This window comes from Glycine max, chromosome 13, assembly GCF_000004515.6.
Source record: "Glycine max cultivar Williams 82 chromosome 13, Glycine_max_v4.0, whole genome shotgun sequence".
Taxonomy (NCBI): Eukaryota; Viridiplantae; Streptophyta; class Magnoliopsida; order Fabales; family Fabaceae; genus Glycine; species Glycine max.
This window is the reverse complement of record NC_038249.2, coordinates 42,666,773-42,683,368: the sequence shown is the minus strand read 5'-3', so window position 1 is coordinate 42,683,368 and position 16,596 is coordinate 42,666,773. Positions and strand designations below refer to the sequence as shown.

Genomic DNA, 16,596 nt, shown 5'->3' with positions numbered 1-16,596 from the left:
GTGACACTTTGAAGCCATTTATAAAGTATGATGGACATAGCATAGGGGCACCTGTTCCATAGCAGCACCGGAAACTATCAAACTTGTTTCCCCAACCAAAGTAAGTTTTAGCCTTGGAAACCCCACGGCCTTGTGGAAGCATATATATCACCACTCCAGGTTCTGTTCCTCTTTGAATGCTCAATACACCATTTGTTAAGGCACGCTCACAATAATCTGCATATGATACTTTTTTGGCCCATGTAAACAAGTGCGTGAGACCTGAAAAATTGTTTTTCATTCTTGTACTTGAGGACAATGTAAAAGCTTCAATATAATAAATTAAGGTTTATTTACAAATATTTAAGTGTTAGATGTGCTCACTCACTTATAAACACATAAATATCCACAAATACATACTAATGTAATGCATCGTCATGTGATAATAAACCTACCATTTTATATACTCATTTTCAGCTTCTCAAGTATTCCATGATGACTGATGAAGATTGGCTGTACCTTCAGCATATTGTAAGTTGTGCATGATTCCTCATTGTCGGTAGATTCTAGGGTGTCTACCATTCTCTTTGGATCACTCCTATGCAGAAAAATCGAAGTAAAGCATTTTTTTTAGAAATAATAATAATAAAATAATTATTTTCCTCATAACTTTTAATAAAATAAAATTCATGATAAATGATGCTACAAAAGAAATTCATGATAATTTTTTATCTTAATTTTGTGATTTTTCAAGAGAAAGAAATTCTAATTAATATGAAGTTCAACCAAGTAAATAAAATCTGACAAAAAATTATTTGTATCTATCAGGAAATTCGGATAATAATTCAACTATTCAACGGAAATTGATATACATTATTAATTTATATTGTTACTACGACATATTTATTATTAGTCTGCTAGCTTATACTCCATGCTTTTATTATTATAATTTAATTTTTATTAAACCGTCGTCATTAAATAGTATGAAGGAGCTTGTTATAAATAAGTGAAGAATTCAAGGGTTTAAGTTTTATTGGTTAATATAAAAAATTAAGGGGAAAAAACATTTGGCAGAAATCATGTTGAGATAATGGTGTAACAAATTTCGTCGTATTTTGTATCATATTATCTCGCATTTCTCTTTTCATTAAATAAAGTTCATACCTACAAAAAGTATATATCTAACCACTAACATTATATTCGTCAGTAAATTAATAATTTTTTTAGTGAAGAAATCAATTAGAGGGTGAACTTAAGATGCTTCATGCCTTCATTGGTACAGAAAAAAAATGCTTCATTGCTGAAAAAGATGCCTCCGAATTATTTACAACTTACAATAACAAAGTTCTAACTTGTAAATTGTAATGCCAACCGCCAAGTCACGTGGTCAGAAAAGGATGATAGGATTCGGGCGTTCTTTGAATGCATTAAGGAGACTTTTATGCAGAAGAATGATACTTTTATTTGTTTTGGGTTTTGACGGCAGTTTATTTATTTTTTTATCAACTTATGTTAATTGTTATTTTTTAAAGAATGAATGTTAACGGGAGATTGAAATTCACCACTTCCCTTCTCTTTCTCTCTTCAATCCTTCTTTCTAATAATCAAATCAACCTTGCAAAATGAAATGATTTGCATGTGCACACTTTTCCATTCAACATATATATAGGCTTTCCGATTACTTTTCACATCCAAAGTTAAAGGTAATCTAATTTCCACTAAAAAGCTTATTAGACTAAATTATTCCTAGTTAATTATTTTACCAACAGCTTTCGGCAACTTACCCCTTCAATTATGTAATCTTATTATGATATGAGTACACACACTTTACTAGTGTACATATGAAGACATAAGGAGTCAGATCAGGGACAATACAAGAGAAGACCTTAAAAGCTGGCATGGCTACGAGATGGAAACAACGTCATCTCATGCATGTAGCTTTTTATTGTTGAGGGCCACAACAGGCATATTTGAATAGTCACCACTTGTTACAATTGCTAATTGCTAGTTGCTATCCAAACACATGCAGACCCAATAAGTGTTTGGGTTATGAAAGTGCATGCAGTGAACAAAGTGCAAAAACTATATAACTACCTTAAACTTGATGGAGTCAGACAGAGGTAGAAGACAAAAGGGTACATATAGGTCCTGAGAAGTGAGAAGTGAGAAGTGAGAAGTGGTTTCTTTTCTAACCAACTTTCGTACCTAATATGAAGCCAAAAATTGGCCGACACAAGGAATGCTAGTTCACGTTAGTGCTAGCTACTAGGGAACCTATTCCTAATTTTAGTCCCTTTTCAACTGAGCACCAGATTCTCCGCACAATCCACAGTTGAGTGAAGTAACACTGGCATTTGTCACCATGCCAGGAATTACTCACCGTCGCAAGTTTCTTTTTGGTGATGAGAATCAAATATGTACGAGAATCTCTCTTTTTTATTTTGTAAAATAAAATTTAAAGGTCATTGCCAAATTAATTAAGTCATAAGATGTCAAAGCTAACACAGTAAAAAAAATATAATTGATCAAAAGATTTGCAAAAGAAAATAAAACAGTCCATGTAAAGCTAACATAAGCCACAAATGGCTACAGGACACATCCGCAATACATGGGTTGGTGTAAATTTGTCATTAGTTATCCTAGCTTGTTCTTTGTTTAATTGCAGTTTCTAACCGGGAAATATATAATTATTACAGCTATTCCAATTTATCCCTGAGGATGACACCAGTCCAGGACGAATTGCACGTGTTAATTAGTTAAAAAATAAAAATTGCTAGGTAGTATGAAAATTTTCATAAAGCACGACGCAGAATTAAGTACATGATTTTTTCTTTGTTTCATTCTTTAATTTATTATTATTATTAGTCATCCAATAAAATTCATGATATGCCTTCCATCTTAAATTTTTGTATTAAATAAAACCGCTAAAACATTACTATCAAAAGATATGAAAAAGATTTGGGGAGTTATATCTACACCATACGTTTGGAAACTATATATATATGACAATACTGGCCGGTTTGCACATCTATTTCTCCTTAGCATAGACAGAAAACCGTAAAGTAAGAGGATTGCAGCATGAGAGGAAAACAAGCCTGAGCACGTGTTGAAGAATTATAACTTCAGTAGCTCATTATTATGTGTAATAAAGACTTTATTTGATTAGAAATCGCCACTCTTCACGGGATAAACAGTGTTGTAACAATTATACTGATAATTTCTGTTTGAATAAGATGGTATGCCACTTCACTTAGAATCAGAATAACTGGTCATGCTAAATGCTTTCTTCTCAAAAGAGAGATGCCTTTAGTACTTTCCCAACTCATATATGTAACAATGTACCTTACAGATCGATCAAACCGAATACAACAAAAGAGGAAAATTTTCAACAATTGAGATTTCTAATAATTCGCACTCAATTCACCTTGAAGATTGCATCAGAAATTCTTCTAATTTTCTTGACAAAGTTTTTTTCCTTCCAAATAATAATTATCATGTTTGAACAAGATGGATCCATATTGATCATATATATATATATATAAAAGAATTAGCATGCTGTTTATAAAGCATATATAGTACTTATTCGGAGCCTTTTCCTTTAGGGAAAAAAGGGATATGATGACTGTATTGTCTATATTAAATATATGCCATTCTTACCTGAGTAACTGAGTTACCTCCCATCTTACATTTTGTTTTTTGGTACTTAACACGGTTCTGATGTTTTTGTAGTTACTATTTTTAATGAAGAAATTTCTTTGAAATTCCAAAGCTTATTACCACACGATGATATCCTTCAATAAAATAAAACTTACACCCATCGACCACCTACTCCATTCAACCACGTTGAGCAAAAATGTGGAAAAACTTTATATTTTACTCTTATATACTTCTTGAAAACATAATCAGTATTGACATATATATGTAAACTGGAGTGGGTGTATGCATGTGAAACACATAAAAAAGATTTCACGTATAGACAAACGTACTATACAATTCTATCTGTAGTTTTTCTCACTAACGCCGTTCATTCACGTGATACCGTTATTCCCCATATAGACAGAAATTTGAAGAGTTAAAAAGAATAACTAACTGGTGCAACCGTACGTGCAAGGCTATATACAATCCCCCACACGTGAGTCAGAATTCCGGTAAAGAAACATTATTCTGAAACTCAAAGGACGGTGAGCGTAACGGCGAAGGGGGCAGAGACGGCGGTGATTTTAAGCTCTGAAAGTATCCCTTTATGTCAAGTCCCGCAGCGAAAGACTTGGTCGTTGTTGCGTCGACGTCGTCTCTCGACGGAATAAACGGCGGGCGCAGAACCTCCGTTAGTAGGTCCCACTTAACCCCTCTAAAGAACTGATGCTCCTTGATCTCACTAGCGCCTCGAACGTAACCCAAACGCTTGGTGGGGTCCTTTTCGAGCAAGCCCATGATGAGGTCCGTCAACGCCGTTTTCTTCCCCACAAACTCCGGCGGCTTGAACAACACGTTTCGAAACGTCTCCTTGCGATTCGTCCCCTTGAACGGCGTCGTTCCGTAGAGCATCTCGTAGGTCAGAACTCCGAGGGCCCACCAGTCGACGGAGAAGTCGTGCCCCTCGGCGCGGAGGACCTCCGGCGCGATGTACTCCTCGGTGCCGACGAAGGAGGTGGATCGCACGAAACTGAGTTTGCGTCGGTTGACCGGGCTGACTCGGGCGGGCTTGGGGTTTTTGTTTTTAGCGTGGAGTGGGAGTGGGAGTGGGACCCAGCGGCGGTGTTTGCGGGAAGGAGGAGGAGTAGTGGTGTTGGAGGGAATATTAACGGAGGGAGAGAGGGTACGGGAGAGGTCGAAGTCGGTGAGGGTGACGTGTCCGGATTGCTGGATGAGGACGTTTTCGGGTTTGAGGTCGCGGTAGGCGATGTTCATGGAATGGAGGTGTTGGAGAGCGCAGAGGATCTCGGCGACATAGAAGCGGATGACGGCGGGGGAGAAGACGTGATCAGTTTGGCGGTAGCGGAGGGCGTTGAGGTCGCCGCCGGGGCAGTAAGGGACGGCCCAGCCCATTAAGTTTTGGGAGTGGAATGAGCCCAATAAGGAAGGGAGGAAGGGGTGCGAATGGGATAAGCGAGAGAGGACGTTCATTTCCCAGCGGGCGCGTCGAGGAGCGTCGTGGTGGGAGGATGATTTGTCTACGACTTTCAGTGCCACGTGGGAGTTGTTGTTTTCTAGTTGGACCAGGAACACGGTGCCCATGCCTCCTTTGCCTAACACTTTCACTGCTTTAAGGTTGTCCAGCTTCAGCTCCTCCGCCATATTCACCCTCAAATTCAAACACAAGGACACCTACTTTCTTTTCATCCATCTTCCTTCCTATTCGCCTTTTATAGCGTTACTCTTCTCTTCTGTTAGTGATAGGCTCGGCTTCACACCTAGCTCGACAACAAAACATTGTTAATTTATTCGTTTTGAACGTACGTACCTGTTAGTTTTCAGTGTATTTGCTTATATTTGATGTTGTTTATATGCTTAATTTGCAGTATAACCTGAGACATAAAAGAAAAGAAGAGAGAAAAATATATAGTTGATTTGATTGATAATATAATATGATAGGAATGAAAAGAGTTTTTGATTAAATGTTTAAAATTTTTGACTGCATAAATATAATCACTCATTTTTGTAATGTTCTTTTTTAATTTTTTATTTTACAGTTTTTAATGTCTTGTTTGTATAGACGTTGTTGGGCATCTTTAATTAGTGATTTGGATTTTTTTAAAAAGGAAATTTTATTGCGTCATTTAGTGGAATTCTTAAATTGCGTTATTTATAATTTTTGAGTAATTGTTCATTTAATGATTATGGTTATAATATTAAACTAATTGCAATATTTGCGTCGTATAATATTTTTCCTTGTATCCTCAAAGTGATTTTGTGCCTCTCAAATCTCAGTGGGTGAAGGAATATGCTTTTAGTGTCAATGTTTGTAGGCAGGTGATAATGGAAAAATAATGTTGGAAGAAAATGATTTCTCTTATTGTGGAGAGAACATGCATATTGAGAAGTTCCTAATATTATTTAATAAATAGATCATAAAATGACCTAACTATACCAACATCATTTATCTCAACAAGTTGTCGCTGTGTTCAATATCTTATTATAAAGAAAAAATTTAAATAAAAAATAAAATATTAAAATATCAATAATATATATATATATATATATATATATATATATATATTAATATTATTGAGAATTAAAATATAGAATATTTTATTATCTTTATTCCTAATTATAAGACTCTTTTAATTAATTCACGTTTCTTAAAAAAATAATTATCACATTAAATTTATCAATTATTTATACTATCATTTCAAAATTATATTTTTATTTTCTCTTTATTTACTTATTTATTTCTTATTAATATTTGCAAAGAGAATAATTAAATAAAGATATGTATGAAATGATAATTAATGTATATAGAAATTAAAAAGAGATCTTATAAAAAGGAATAAATAAATTTTTTTAAAAAAATTTATAATTAAAGACAGAAAAAGTATTAAATAATTAATACATATAAAAATTAAAAACAATTCTTATAATTCCAACTTTCATCATGATTGGTTGCTACTTCTAATTAAGAGACATGAAAAAGGCAAAAGGAAAATGCGCTATATAATATACTGGCATTTATTCTCTGATATTATTAAATGACTATATTTTACATCCAATCGTGTCTTAAGATTAGAAATATATTAGCAAGGTTAACTTAAATAGTGATTAACTCTTAAGAATAATGCATTGATAATATGTAAGTGCACATTTTTCTAGAGGAGGGGACGACTTGATTTGCATAACATAAACTCGTAAAGCATATGAATGGATGGTCACACGTGTGAGACATAAGCAAACAAAACTCATCCAGTAATAGTAAAAAATAGTGACAAACAAAATGACAAAATGAAATTGGCCGTACGGTAGTCACATGGGAGCTCCCTTATTCTAAGGAGAACGTGAACGTGCACCCTATGCTATTGCTTGATGTTGTCACCTTGTCACCTTGTCATTCATCAATCCATTCTTTTATTAGGCTCCTTTCTTTCTTTAATTAATAAAACAGGACATTTCACTCACCCTTTGTCACGCTCCCAAAGAAGTTTTTTATTACTTTGTTCAATAAATCATATATATCTTTCAAGTATACGATTTGCCGTGTGTATTGCACTTATCAAATTGACTTTCTATTGATCAGATTTAGGTACATGTGTATATTATTTGCTGCAATCAGTTTTGGCGTTAGACGTAGACCTGCTGTTTTGTATTTTTAGGCTTATTCATTGGTATTCATACATGATAATTCAATATTTTTTTTCCCTTTTTTAGTTTGATTCATCTTTATTAATTAAGCTCATCGAATGGTTTACCTGGTTATATTTGAATGCTAATTTTCTGCATCATTATCAAAAAACTAAAAAAGATAGATATTTAATGTTTTAATCATCAATCCCGTTGTTTGCATTGGTATGTGTTGAACTGCAAACACAAAAATTAAATAGGACTACTGTTTCTAACAAATTAAGGACAAGCAAAGCAATTAATGGAGTTTCACATGTTCAATATTAATGTTCCATAGTTGTAATTTAATGTACGGTAAGCCATTGCACGGATGCGAATTTGCAAGTGGGTCGTATATAGTACCAAAAATCATTAAATAATCTGGAGGAAGCCATTGCTATGTTGAGGATCAATTAGGTGGATGATGCTGAATTAGGATGGCTTCATTGTCAAAAGTGTAGGCTTTATGCCAACATAAAAGATATTGACATATAAAGATGGCATATAAATTAGAACTAAGTCTATGGTTAAAACACATCAAAGGGTAGACAAGTGGAGGACAGAATGATTATGCCTCCTTTAACAATGAATTGACAATACCCTATTGATTTTGCAAATCTTCTACTCGAAACTGTGAACTTAAGGAGAAAGGTATTTTATTTACCCAAGGAACCCACACGTATAGAACAAGTCACTAATTCATCAAAATTCCTTTTGTAGTTATGACGACTTACAAAATAACGTGGAATCGTGATTTGGGTGGAGAAGTTAGGTGGTCTTCCGTCGGATCAAATCCTTGATAACATCACCCACCAACTACAATTCTACAAAAAAAAGGTGTAGAAAGGAGTAGAGGAATGCTTCAACCTAGCTAGTTGGTGGTTTCAATTCCTATTCATTATAATGTCTTATAATATATTCTTTAATTTTATTCTATTGTATATGATAGTGAGATTATGATTCCAAAGCGGGTTATCACCACCCCTCATTGTGATTCAAAGTTTCTAACCTACTTGGTTTGCGAATTAAACAAATTGTACGCAACTTCAATCTCAATTCTCATATACACAATTCTGTGCCCTGGCGAATAGTTTCAAGATAGCTTCTCTTTAATAAGTTAATTTGTGCTATGCGAATATGGCGTTGAAAATAGTGATTTTATATATATATATATATATATATATATATATATATATATATATATATATATATATATATATATTTCAAATACTATCAAGTCCATCATTTGTATTTTCCGTGTATGTTTGAATTTTGTTTGCATTATTATCTTATTTCTTAGCACAGAATCTGGGTGGCACCAGGATACAATGATGGCGTGCAGCCCAATTAAGGTTTTCTTGGGTCAATAACAAAGACTTGGTAGGGTCTAGTTTAGGGATATTTTAAAATTGGGAGGTGAATGAAGCAAAACGGAATATGAAGGAAGTAAAAGCCGGTCTAGCTGTCTGGAGCGGAGGTTTCCGTAGACCTAAAACATTACTTAGCCCAGCCCAATTAGGAAAAGCTTTCGGATCTGGCTGAACGGCGTAATCTGTAAGCCCAATTAGGAAAACATTAGGGGTGTATGGTTTGGTTGTTTTCTATTTTCATTGAAAACAAAAAATGGTGATGAAAATGTGTTTGGTTAGATTTCTGAAAACATTTTCATGAAAATGAAAACAGGAAACAACTAGAAAATGAAAACAATACATTCTCGTTTTCAATGTTTTCAGTTGAGAACAAAAACCTCATTTCGGATAAAATAAAATTACGGTGACAATAAATATAATTTTAAACAAATCTAAAAATACAAAAAGACAAGAAGTCAATATATCATAAATTTTCAGCATTTTTATTTCATGAAAACATAAAACAATAAGTTAAACCAAACATATTTTCAGAATTCTAATCTTTTGAAAATAAAAACAGCTTTCAGAAAATAAAAACAAGAAATAAAAATAAAAAATGAAAATACAAACAAAACACATCCTTACTTTCCCCTATCAGATTCAATTGATTGAGTGAAATTCCTCCTTTATTAGTGACTAAACCCTAAATCAGAGCTTTTGTGTGATAGGTTGACTTAATTGAGTGAAGAAATAGCGTATAGTGGAAGCATATACACAGGAACACGTCTACAAGCACCCTTGGGAACGTGTAACTTGTGCATCTTGGCGCGCAACAACCCATGATCTTAAAAATAATACCCATGTTGAGTTTTGTGACCGATAGAGTCATATAAATAGAAAGAGTGTTATCAAATCCACTTCTCTATTCAGATATAACATACCATGGAGTTTGAGTGAGTGAGGATCTCTAAAGCTAAAACTGTGAAGATTAAAAAGGTTGATAGCAATGGCCAGAAATATATACCTCTGAAAATTATTTTTCTTTTCTGCTTCCGCTGTCGAATGTGTTAGTTATGGTTCATATCAGTATACTTAAAAGCTTTACAATAGCATCACACTTGTTTGTTCCCCTCCTTCCTGCTCGTTCTGGTTCAGTGTTTGTTAATGCCGATGCGTGTTGCGGTTGCTGCAGTGGTGCGAGTGGGCTCACGTAACTGGGCCCGGTGGGCTTCAGGTGTGGCCTCGAGCCCAAGCCTTTCGATATGGCGGCGAAAGAAGGAGATGGGGAAGGAAGGGCTGGTGGTGGCCAAAGAGCTGAAGAGGCTCCGGTCGGACCTGGTCCGGCTCGACCTCTTCATCCAGCCCAGCTTCTCCCGCTTGCTCAAGTCCGACCTCGTCGCCGTCCTCGTCGAGTTCCAGAGACAGAACCAAGTCTTCCTATGCACCAAGGTTCCTTGTTCTTCTTTTTACTTTTTCTTTTTTTAAATTTCTGATTTTCTGTTTTGATTCGTTCGAACAACTAATAAAACATCTCATTATTTTAACCTATTGTCCAATTTGAACAAATAGTACTGGGATTTGCAATGTGCCTGCTTTATGAATCCAAAACTTATACCTGACTGCATTAAAACTTGGAAGAAGAGCTTTTCCAACCATAGTGATTCTACTCGGTTTGAACAGGATTGCCTCTGGTGGAGGATATCTATGGTCTAGACAAAAAAAAAAAAAACTTATACCAACTGAAAGGAAAATGATAATTTGGCACATGCTAGTATTCCTAACAAGCATGCCCAATTCTGAATTAGGACAGAACTCATTGCAGTTCCATAAGTGTTGTTTGTACTGTTCTCCATAAGTGTAATAAGTTCCGTAAGTGTTGTTTGCATTAAAGAATTACTCAAATTATTAAGGTGAGACTCTAATTTTGATTGAAGATCCGAAAAAACAGAACCTAAAGAACTGTATTGAAGTTTTGTCCAGTGTGTTACATTTCACAGGAGTCCCTACCAAGGCTTTAGTGAACATACCAGCTACTTGGCCTCTAGCTTTTATATGCCCTAACAAGTAACAAAACTAACCCTTAATGAGATTTTCCTCAAATGAAATGGTGATCTACTTCTATGTACTTAGTTCTTGAATGGAATACGAGATTATTAGTTGGGCATGGCTGTTTGGTTGTGACACTGCATCTCCATAGGATAAGAGATCCCAACATTAAGTTCCTTCTATAAATGAGATACACATAACTAAGGTTATGCATATCTTGAACCATTGCTCATTACTCGGATTGAGAGCTACAAGATTACCACTGACAAAGACAATATGCAGTGTTGGGCCTCCTGTCAACTGGAGATCCTGCTCAATCTGCATTAGGGAATCCCTCACCTTCGCAAGCACCTAGATCTTGATTAACATCGTCACTACCTAGTGCTCCTTTAAGATATTTTAGTGTGAACAACTATATCCCATTGTGTAGTTCTGGGTGATGATGTGGACAAACCAACTCCACTCACTGAGAAGACACTATCAGGTCACATCACAGTAAGATAATTAAATTTTCACACAAGCCTTCTATATCTTTGTGCATCTTCTAACTCATCTTTGTTGTTATCATTCATTTTCACATTTGTTATCATGAGATTATCACAAGTCTTACCTTTCAATAGTCACATGCACTCTTCTATAGACCAAATTCAGTCTAGACTTTTTTACTAAACCCCCCAAACCGTGCTTTGGTAACTGTTTCAACCTATATAGAGATTTGTGAAGTTTGCAAAAGTCAAGTCCCTATGAGCTCCACACATATACATCCTCTTATGGGTCACCACGAAGGAATTCTTTACATCCTAGTAATGAAGGAGCCAACAATGAGTGGCCACAACAGAAACAAAGAGGCAAACTAATATGAGGATAGCCACCAGAGAGAAAGTCTTAGAGTGATCAACCTAATAAGTTGAGCATACTCTTTAGTTATCAATTGAGCCTTCAGTGTAGCCATATAACCATATGGATTCTTTTTAGTAGCAAAGATCCATTTCGAACCAATGGCCCATTAGTCAACAAGAAACCCAAAAAGATTGCACACATGACTCAATTCAAGAGATAGGAAGACATGAGCGAATGATAGAGGGTGGAACATAGCATTGAGAGATTATGGGTGTCAACCTCTCGAGTAAACTCTTAAACTCTTAAAGTTTATGACTCTATCACACATAAACAAGTTAAATCAAGTGTAAACTTCGTTTTTGGTAAACTTTGACAAATTTGATATACTCTCAATTCTGTTAGTTTATGAGCCTAGATTTCTTCATGGTTTTACCACAAAAAGTACAGTCTTAGTTGATTAGGTCTAACTCAACTGAAAAGGTAGTTCAAGAGGGGAGGATTAACAAGTTATTTTAAGGATAAGTTTAGCCGTATATCCATCTGGCGTAGGATCTTAGCACACCCTCCTAATGTCTAGGATTGGATATTTAGAGTGTGAAAGTTTTCAAAACTGGGCATATGTGGTTGGCTCATCATATAGATCAGGATAGAGTTTGATACCATACTATTTAAATGGAGAACAAATTGATTCTAATTCAACCCTAGAAGCTAGATCAAGAGAGGGATTACCCAAGTCATTATAAGGAGTGCATGGGTCATATGCCCAGCTAATGTGGGATATTAACACTAATATATATTAGGTTTGTAAAGCTAATTTTATCTTTTAGTCATAATTTTATATATAATATAACTGTTGGATCAGGTAAGTTATTATGTATAATTTTATACAAATTAGGATATATTTATTACTTCTAGTTGCTTTGTTATGAAGTTGGAATGTTGAATGCTTATTATGGAGATGCTATTAAATTATGTTTGGACACCAGGATATGATTTTTAAATAATGTTTCTGAAGTATATATATTCTTACTAGGAGTCAAGTTTAGAATTAGAGTTTATTAGGTTTACATGGGTTTGCTTAAGCTCTCTATTATGACAAGAAAACAAACCTGTCGCAGATCTAAACACTTAAGCATTGGCCATTGGGCTGGATGACTGACCCTACCTATTATAAGGAAAAGCTTTCATGGTTGGAATCATGAAGATCAACTGTGCAACTAATTTTGCTTGTAATTATTTTTGGCCTATCATTGGGAAGGAAAAAAAAATCTTTTGAGCAATTTATCTACTTTACTTGAATTGCTTTGCTCATGCCCTTATGCTACTGTACTTTAAGACTGAAAATTACCTGTTTAAACATAATGTGTAGTGAACATATAATATAAAATTGGCCCAGAAAAAAAAAAACAATAAAAGAGACTGCAAAAGCTAAAATTTTATCCAACATTTCATTGCTTTTAGTACCAACTTCTTGGTGTTTTTGTAACTATTTGATCTCATTTTGATATGCATTGATCATTTAATGACAAATCATTCGTTTCTTTCTCAGTTGTATGATATAGTCTGGAAAGAAATATGGTATCGGCCAGACATGTTTTTTTATAGGGACATGCTTATGATGCTTGCGCGAAACAAAAGGGTGGAAGAAGCTAAGAGTGTTTGGGGTGATTTGAAAGAGGAGGAAGTTTTATTTGATCAGCATACGTTCGGAGATATCATTAGAGCTTTTCTAGATAACGGATTGCCCTCAGAGGCAATGGACATATATGAAGAAATGAGACAGTCTCCTGAGCCTCCCCTTTCATTGCCTTTTCGCGTGATATTAAAAGGGCTCATTCCCTATCCAGAATTAAGAGAGAAAATAAAAGACGACGACTTCTTAGAGATTTTCCCAGGTATGATCATCTACGACCCCCCAGAGGACTTGTTTGAAGATAATGAACAACACAAGGATAGAGATAACTAGAATAGAATTGCTTAGTTCCCTGGACTCCTACACAACTATATGTGTTCTAACATTCAATTCATGTGGAGATCAGGGTGTTTGCAGCATATTTTGTATGCTGAACCTGCCTGGTGCCATGCAATGTTGAGACCTGGTAGCTGTTGCTGTATATATAATAATTTCAAAGTGATTCTCTTTTGATCTAAGCTTTGAGTTTTTCCTAATTTAGATTATTTTTTAAATTAATTTACATCTTAAGCCTAAACAGTGTAAACGAATGTTGATGATACGTATGGAGGGAGTTGTTCAATGGAAATTAATACACACAAGTACTCGGATTTTTTTTCTTTTGATTTTGAGTTTTTCTTTTGGTTTTATGTTCGGCTTCGAGTAATTCTACCGAAAATTCGAAATACATATTCAATTAATGCGGTGTTCCTTATAATCTTTGTGGACTTCATTAAGAGTTTTTTTTCCTCCTGTGGATACTTTTGTAATTTTATTATAAAGCACAATTGTTTAATTATTTTTTTGACATAATCATGCATTTGTTTTCTCCAAGGTTAATCGAATGCTTATGTAGTAAAAAGTAATTAAAAAAGTTCGGTTCATATCGACGACCCATAATAGGTCGTGCAAATATTTTGACAAAATTAAAGAAAATTTAATTCTAAGTAATTCATATTTTATGTATTTCAAATTTTTTTAAATCTTAAATTTTTTAATCCTAACATAATATAAGATTTTTAACATTTGTTTCTCCATAGTCATTGGGTGCGAGCTCTAACACACCGGCAAAATTGTGTCTTAGTATATACAATGACTTTGGAATGAAATACCATAACTTTATTCCCTTTTTTTTAAAAAAAAATGTACAATGACTCTCCCCGTACTTATATTTCAGTAATTTTAAAGACTAATTAGAAAAGAGGGTGATAAAGACTAAATATGGTTTATTAATGATTTATTTTCTTACTTTGGGCTTCTCCAACTTAAGCCCGTATACAAAAGCCCAAAAGCCTAGTGCTCACTAACCCTAACACTGAGAGAACCAAGAAAAACGGACTGCATCTTCAACCTCTCGCAATCCACCGCGACCAAAGATCGTCTCTGTTTCAAACCAGTTCTGTTTTGATCCTCTGCGACTTGTTTCTCTGCTTCTGCGAGCTAGCTATTGTTCGGGTTCGGTTTCTCATGTTTATGAATCTACGATTACGATTCTATGAATTTAAGCTCAATTAAGTATTTGATGTGTGTTATATAGTTATTTTCCCTCTCTTTTTATGTTATGTTACGTGCATATGTAAAATTTATATGCCTATATATGAGTTTTATGAATGTTGTAGAAATCTTACGATTCGTGTTACGAATTGTGATTTTAACAGAAAAGCAATGGCAAGTGCGTTGAGTAGCAGAGTTGAATCTGTTCGAAACTCTCCCTCATTAAGATTTTCTCTCAACTGCATCAGAGCCCTTAGCTCTTCTTCTTCTTCTTCTTCTGCTGCTGCTGCGGTTTCTTCTGGTGAGAACCCTAATAAATCAAAGCGAAGGAAGAAGAAGAACTTGTTCGAGGTGGCTCAGTTCTTACCTAACTGGGGAATCGGCTACCACATGGCTAAGACTCACTGGAATGAAGTTTCTTACGAAATCACTAAAATCAATCTCTACAAGGTGGTGCTGCTCTTTCAATCTTGAACGCCTATTTCATTTCACAATGAATTGTATTGTAGAGTCTCATTTTTATTTCATGTATGTTTTTGCAGGATGGAAGACATGGAAAAGCATGGGGGGTTGCTTTTAAAAATGGTTAGTTAGTGTCATAAGTTGCATTAGAATTGTTTTGTTTTTTGACTTTTGGTTATTCTGTTTGTTGAAGGCAGTGATAATCACGCAGTGCTATTCTTCAATGTTAGTGTATAGGCTAGGCTAAGAATACCTTTCCGAATTCTTACATATGAATTTACCATGGTGGCCATATAGGATAATCAATCTTATTATTATATCATAGGCTCTAAATCTATTATTATAATTATTATATACACTTAACAAAGTGGCTTGATTTCATATTCTTGCAGGCTTGCCATTAGCGGATGCTCCCAAAAAAATTAGTGGAGTTCACAAGCGCTGTTGGAGGTACCTACCAAATGTAGTAAAAGCATTAGAAAGCTCAACAGACAGTGGCTTAAAAGTTGAAACTGAAGCAGCAAGTTGATACTTTCTAGTCATTATCCCATGTCTTAGGGTTGATTTTCAGTTGACATAGTTGTTTTCGACTATGGCTGCATTTTTTAGTCCACCATGAAACGTGCTTTGAGGGAGTAATCTGTGGATGGATTTGGTTCTTACTTTATTTGTGCCTGTCTTTGACGTATTTTACATCCATACTAGTAAATCACTTACTCTGTTATATTTTCCAAGTTGGTATATCCTCAAGAAACATAAAGAAAACGGGATATACGTAACGAGGATTTGAGAATCAATGTCGCACTCGTGAACAGGGTATAATTGTTGCTTATAAATACAATATAGCAGAGATGAAAAGTAAGGGAAAGAAACTGGGTTATAGCTGTTTAACTGTGTTTAGTCTCTCAACAAAACTATGACTGCTTTGTACACATTTCCAACATTTATTTTTCTCAAAATAAAACGCATTCCCTATTGTCTAATTTCTACATCATCCACCACACCACATTCTCAATAAAAAAAATTGCTCCAAAACAACACACTAGAAGAATTTTAGTAGGAAAGTGAAAAATTCAATTGATCTAAATAAAAATCTTCCAGGGTAAACCGTATTTAAAAATTAATTTCTCAATCAAACCAACTTATTTCTTAACAATTTGATCTACCCTTTTCTTTTTTTGGCAATGGTGTTATTAGTACAAAGTATCTTTGGACTTTTGTAGATGGTTAATTTTTGGTGTAGAACATGACTAACTACTAGACAAGTTCTTTTCTTTTTTCTTAGGTTTTTCATTCTTAAGTCAAGAAGTTGAAACCTTGTTTAAGCGGATCAAATTTAGTTTTATTCGTAATAATAAGTAGTTGGGTTTAGTTTTCTGATTTTGAAAACCATATTAAAATTAATCTTCGATATTTGAAAAATCACTTAATGAAAGAGTT

The 16,596-nt window shown here is 34.6% G+C and overlaps 3 protein-coding genes across 4 annotated transcripts; 2 read left to right on the top strand and 1 right to left on the bottom strand.

Annotated features, from left to right (window-relative positions):
• Window positions 1-3,838: 3,838 nt before the first annotated feature.
• Window positions 3,839-5,735, bottom strand: LOC100802613 (serine/threonine-protein kinase UCNL). The gene has a single exon (XM_003542003.4). It carries the CDS (start codon window positions 5,275-5,277, stop codon window positions 4,117-4,119), a length of 1,161 nt encoding a protein of 386 aa, XP_003542051.1. The 5' UTR covers window positions 5,278-5,735; the 3' UTR covers window positions 3,839-4,116.
• A 3,475-nt stretch (window positions 5,736-9,210) lies between these two features.
• Window positions 9,211-13,823, top strand: LOC100802082 (pentatricopeptide repeat-containing protein At1g62350). 2 transcript variants are annotated; one of them, XM_041008561.1, is made up of 3 exons: window positions 9,219-9,638; window positions 9,835-10,091; window positions 13,078-13,823. In XM_041008561.1, exons 2-3 carry the CDS (start codon window positions 9,924-9,926, stop codon window positions 13,492-13,494), a joined length of 585 nt encoding a protein of 194 aa, XP_040864495.1. In that variant the 5' UTR covers window positions 9,219-9,638; window positions 9,835-9,923; the 3' UTR covers window positions 13,495-13,823. The 2 variants fall into 2 exon arrangements, with proteins under 2 accessions (XP_003542050.2, XP_040864495.1); XM_003542002.5 differs by having other exon boundaries at window positions 9,211-10,091.
• A 735-nt stretch (window positions 13,824-14,558) lies between these two features.
• On the top strand, window positions 14,559-15,806 carry LOC100306657 (uncharacterized). The gene is given in 4 exon segments (NM_001251350.2): window positions 14,559-14,655; window positions 14,859-15,144; window positions 15,237-15,279; window positions 15,549-15,806. Coding segments are annotated over 3 exon segments (459 nt in total). The 5' UTR covers window positions 14,559-14,655; window positions 14,859-14,865; the 3' UTR covers window positions 15,686-15,806.
• Window positions 15,807-16,596: the final 790 nt, after the last annotated feature.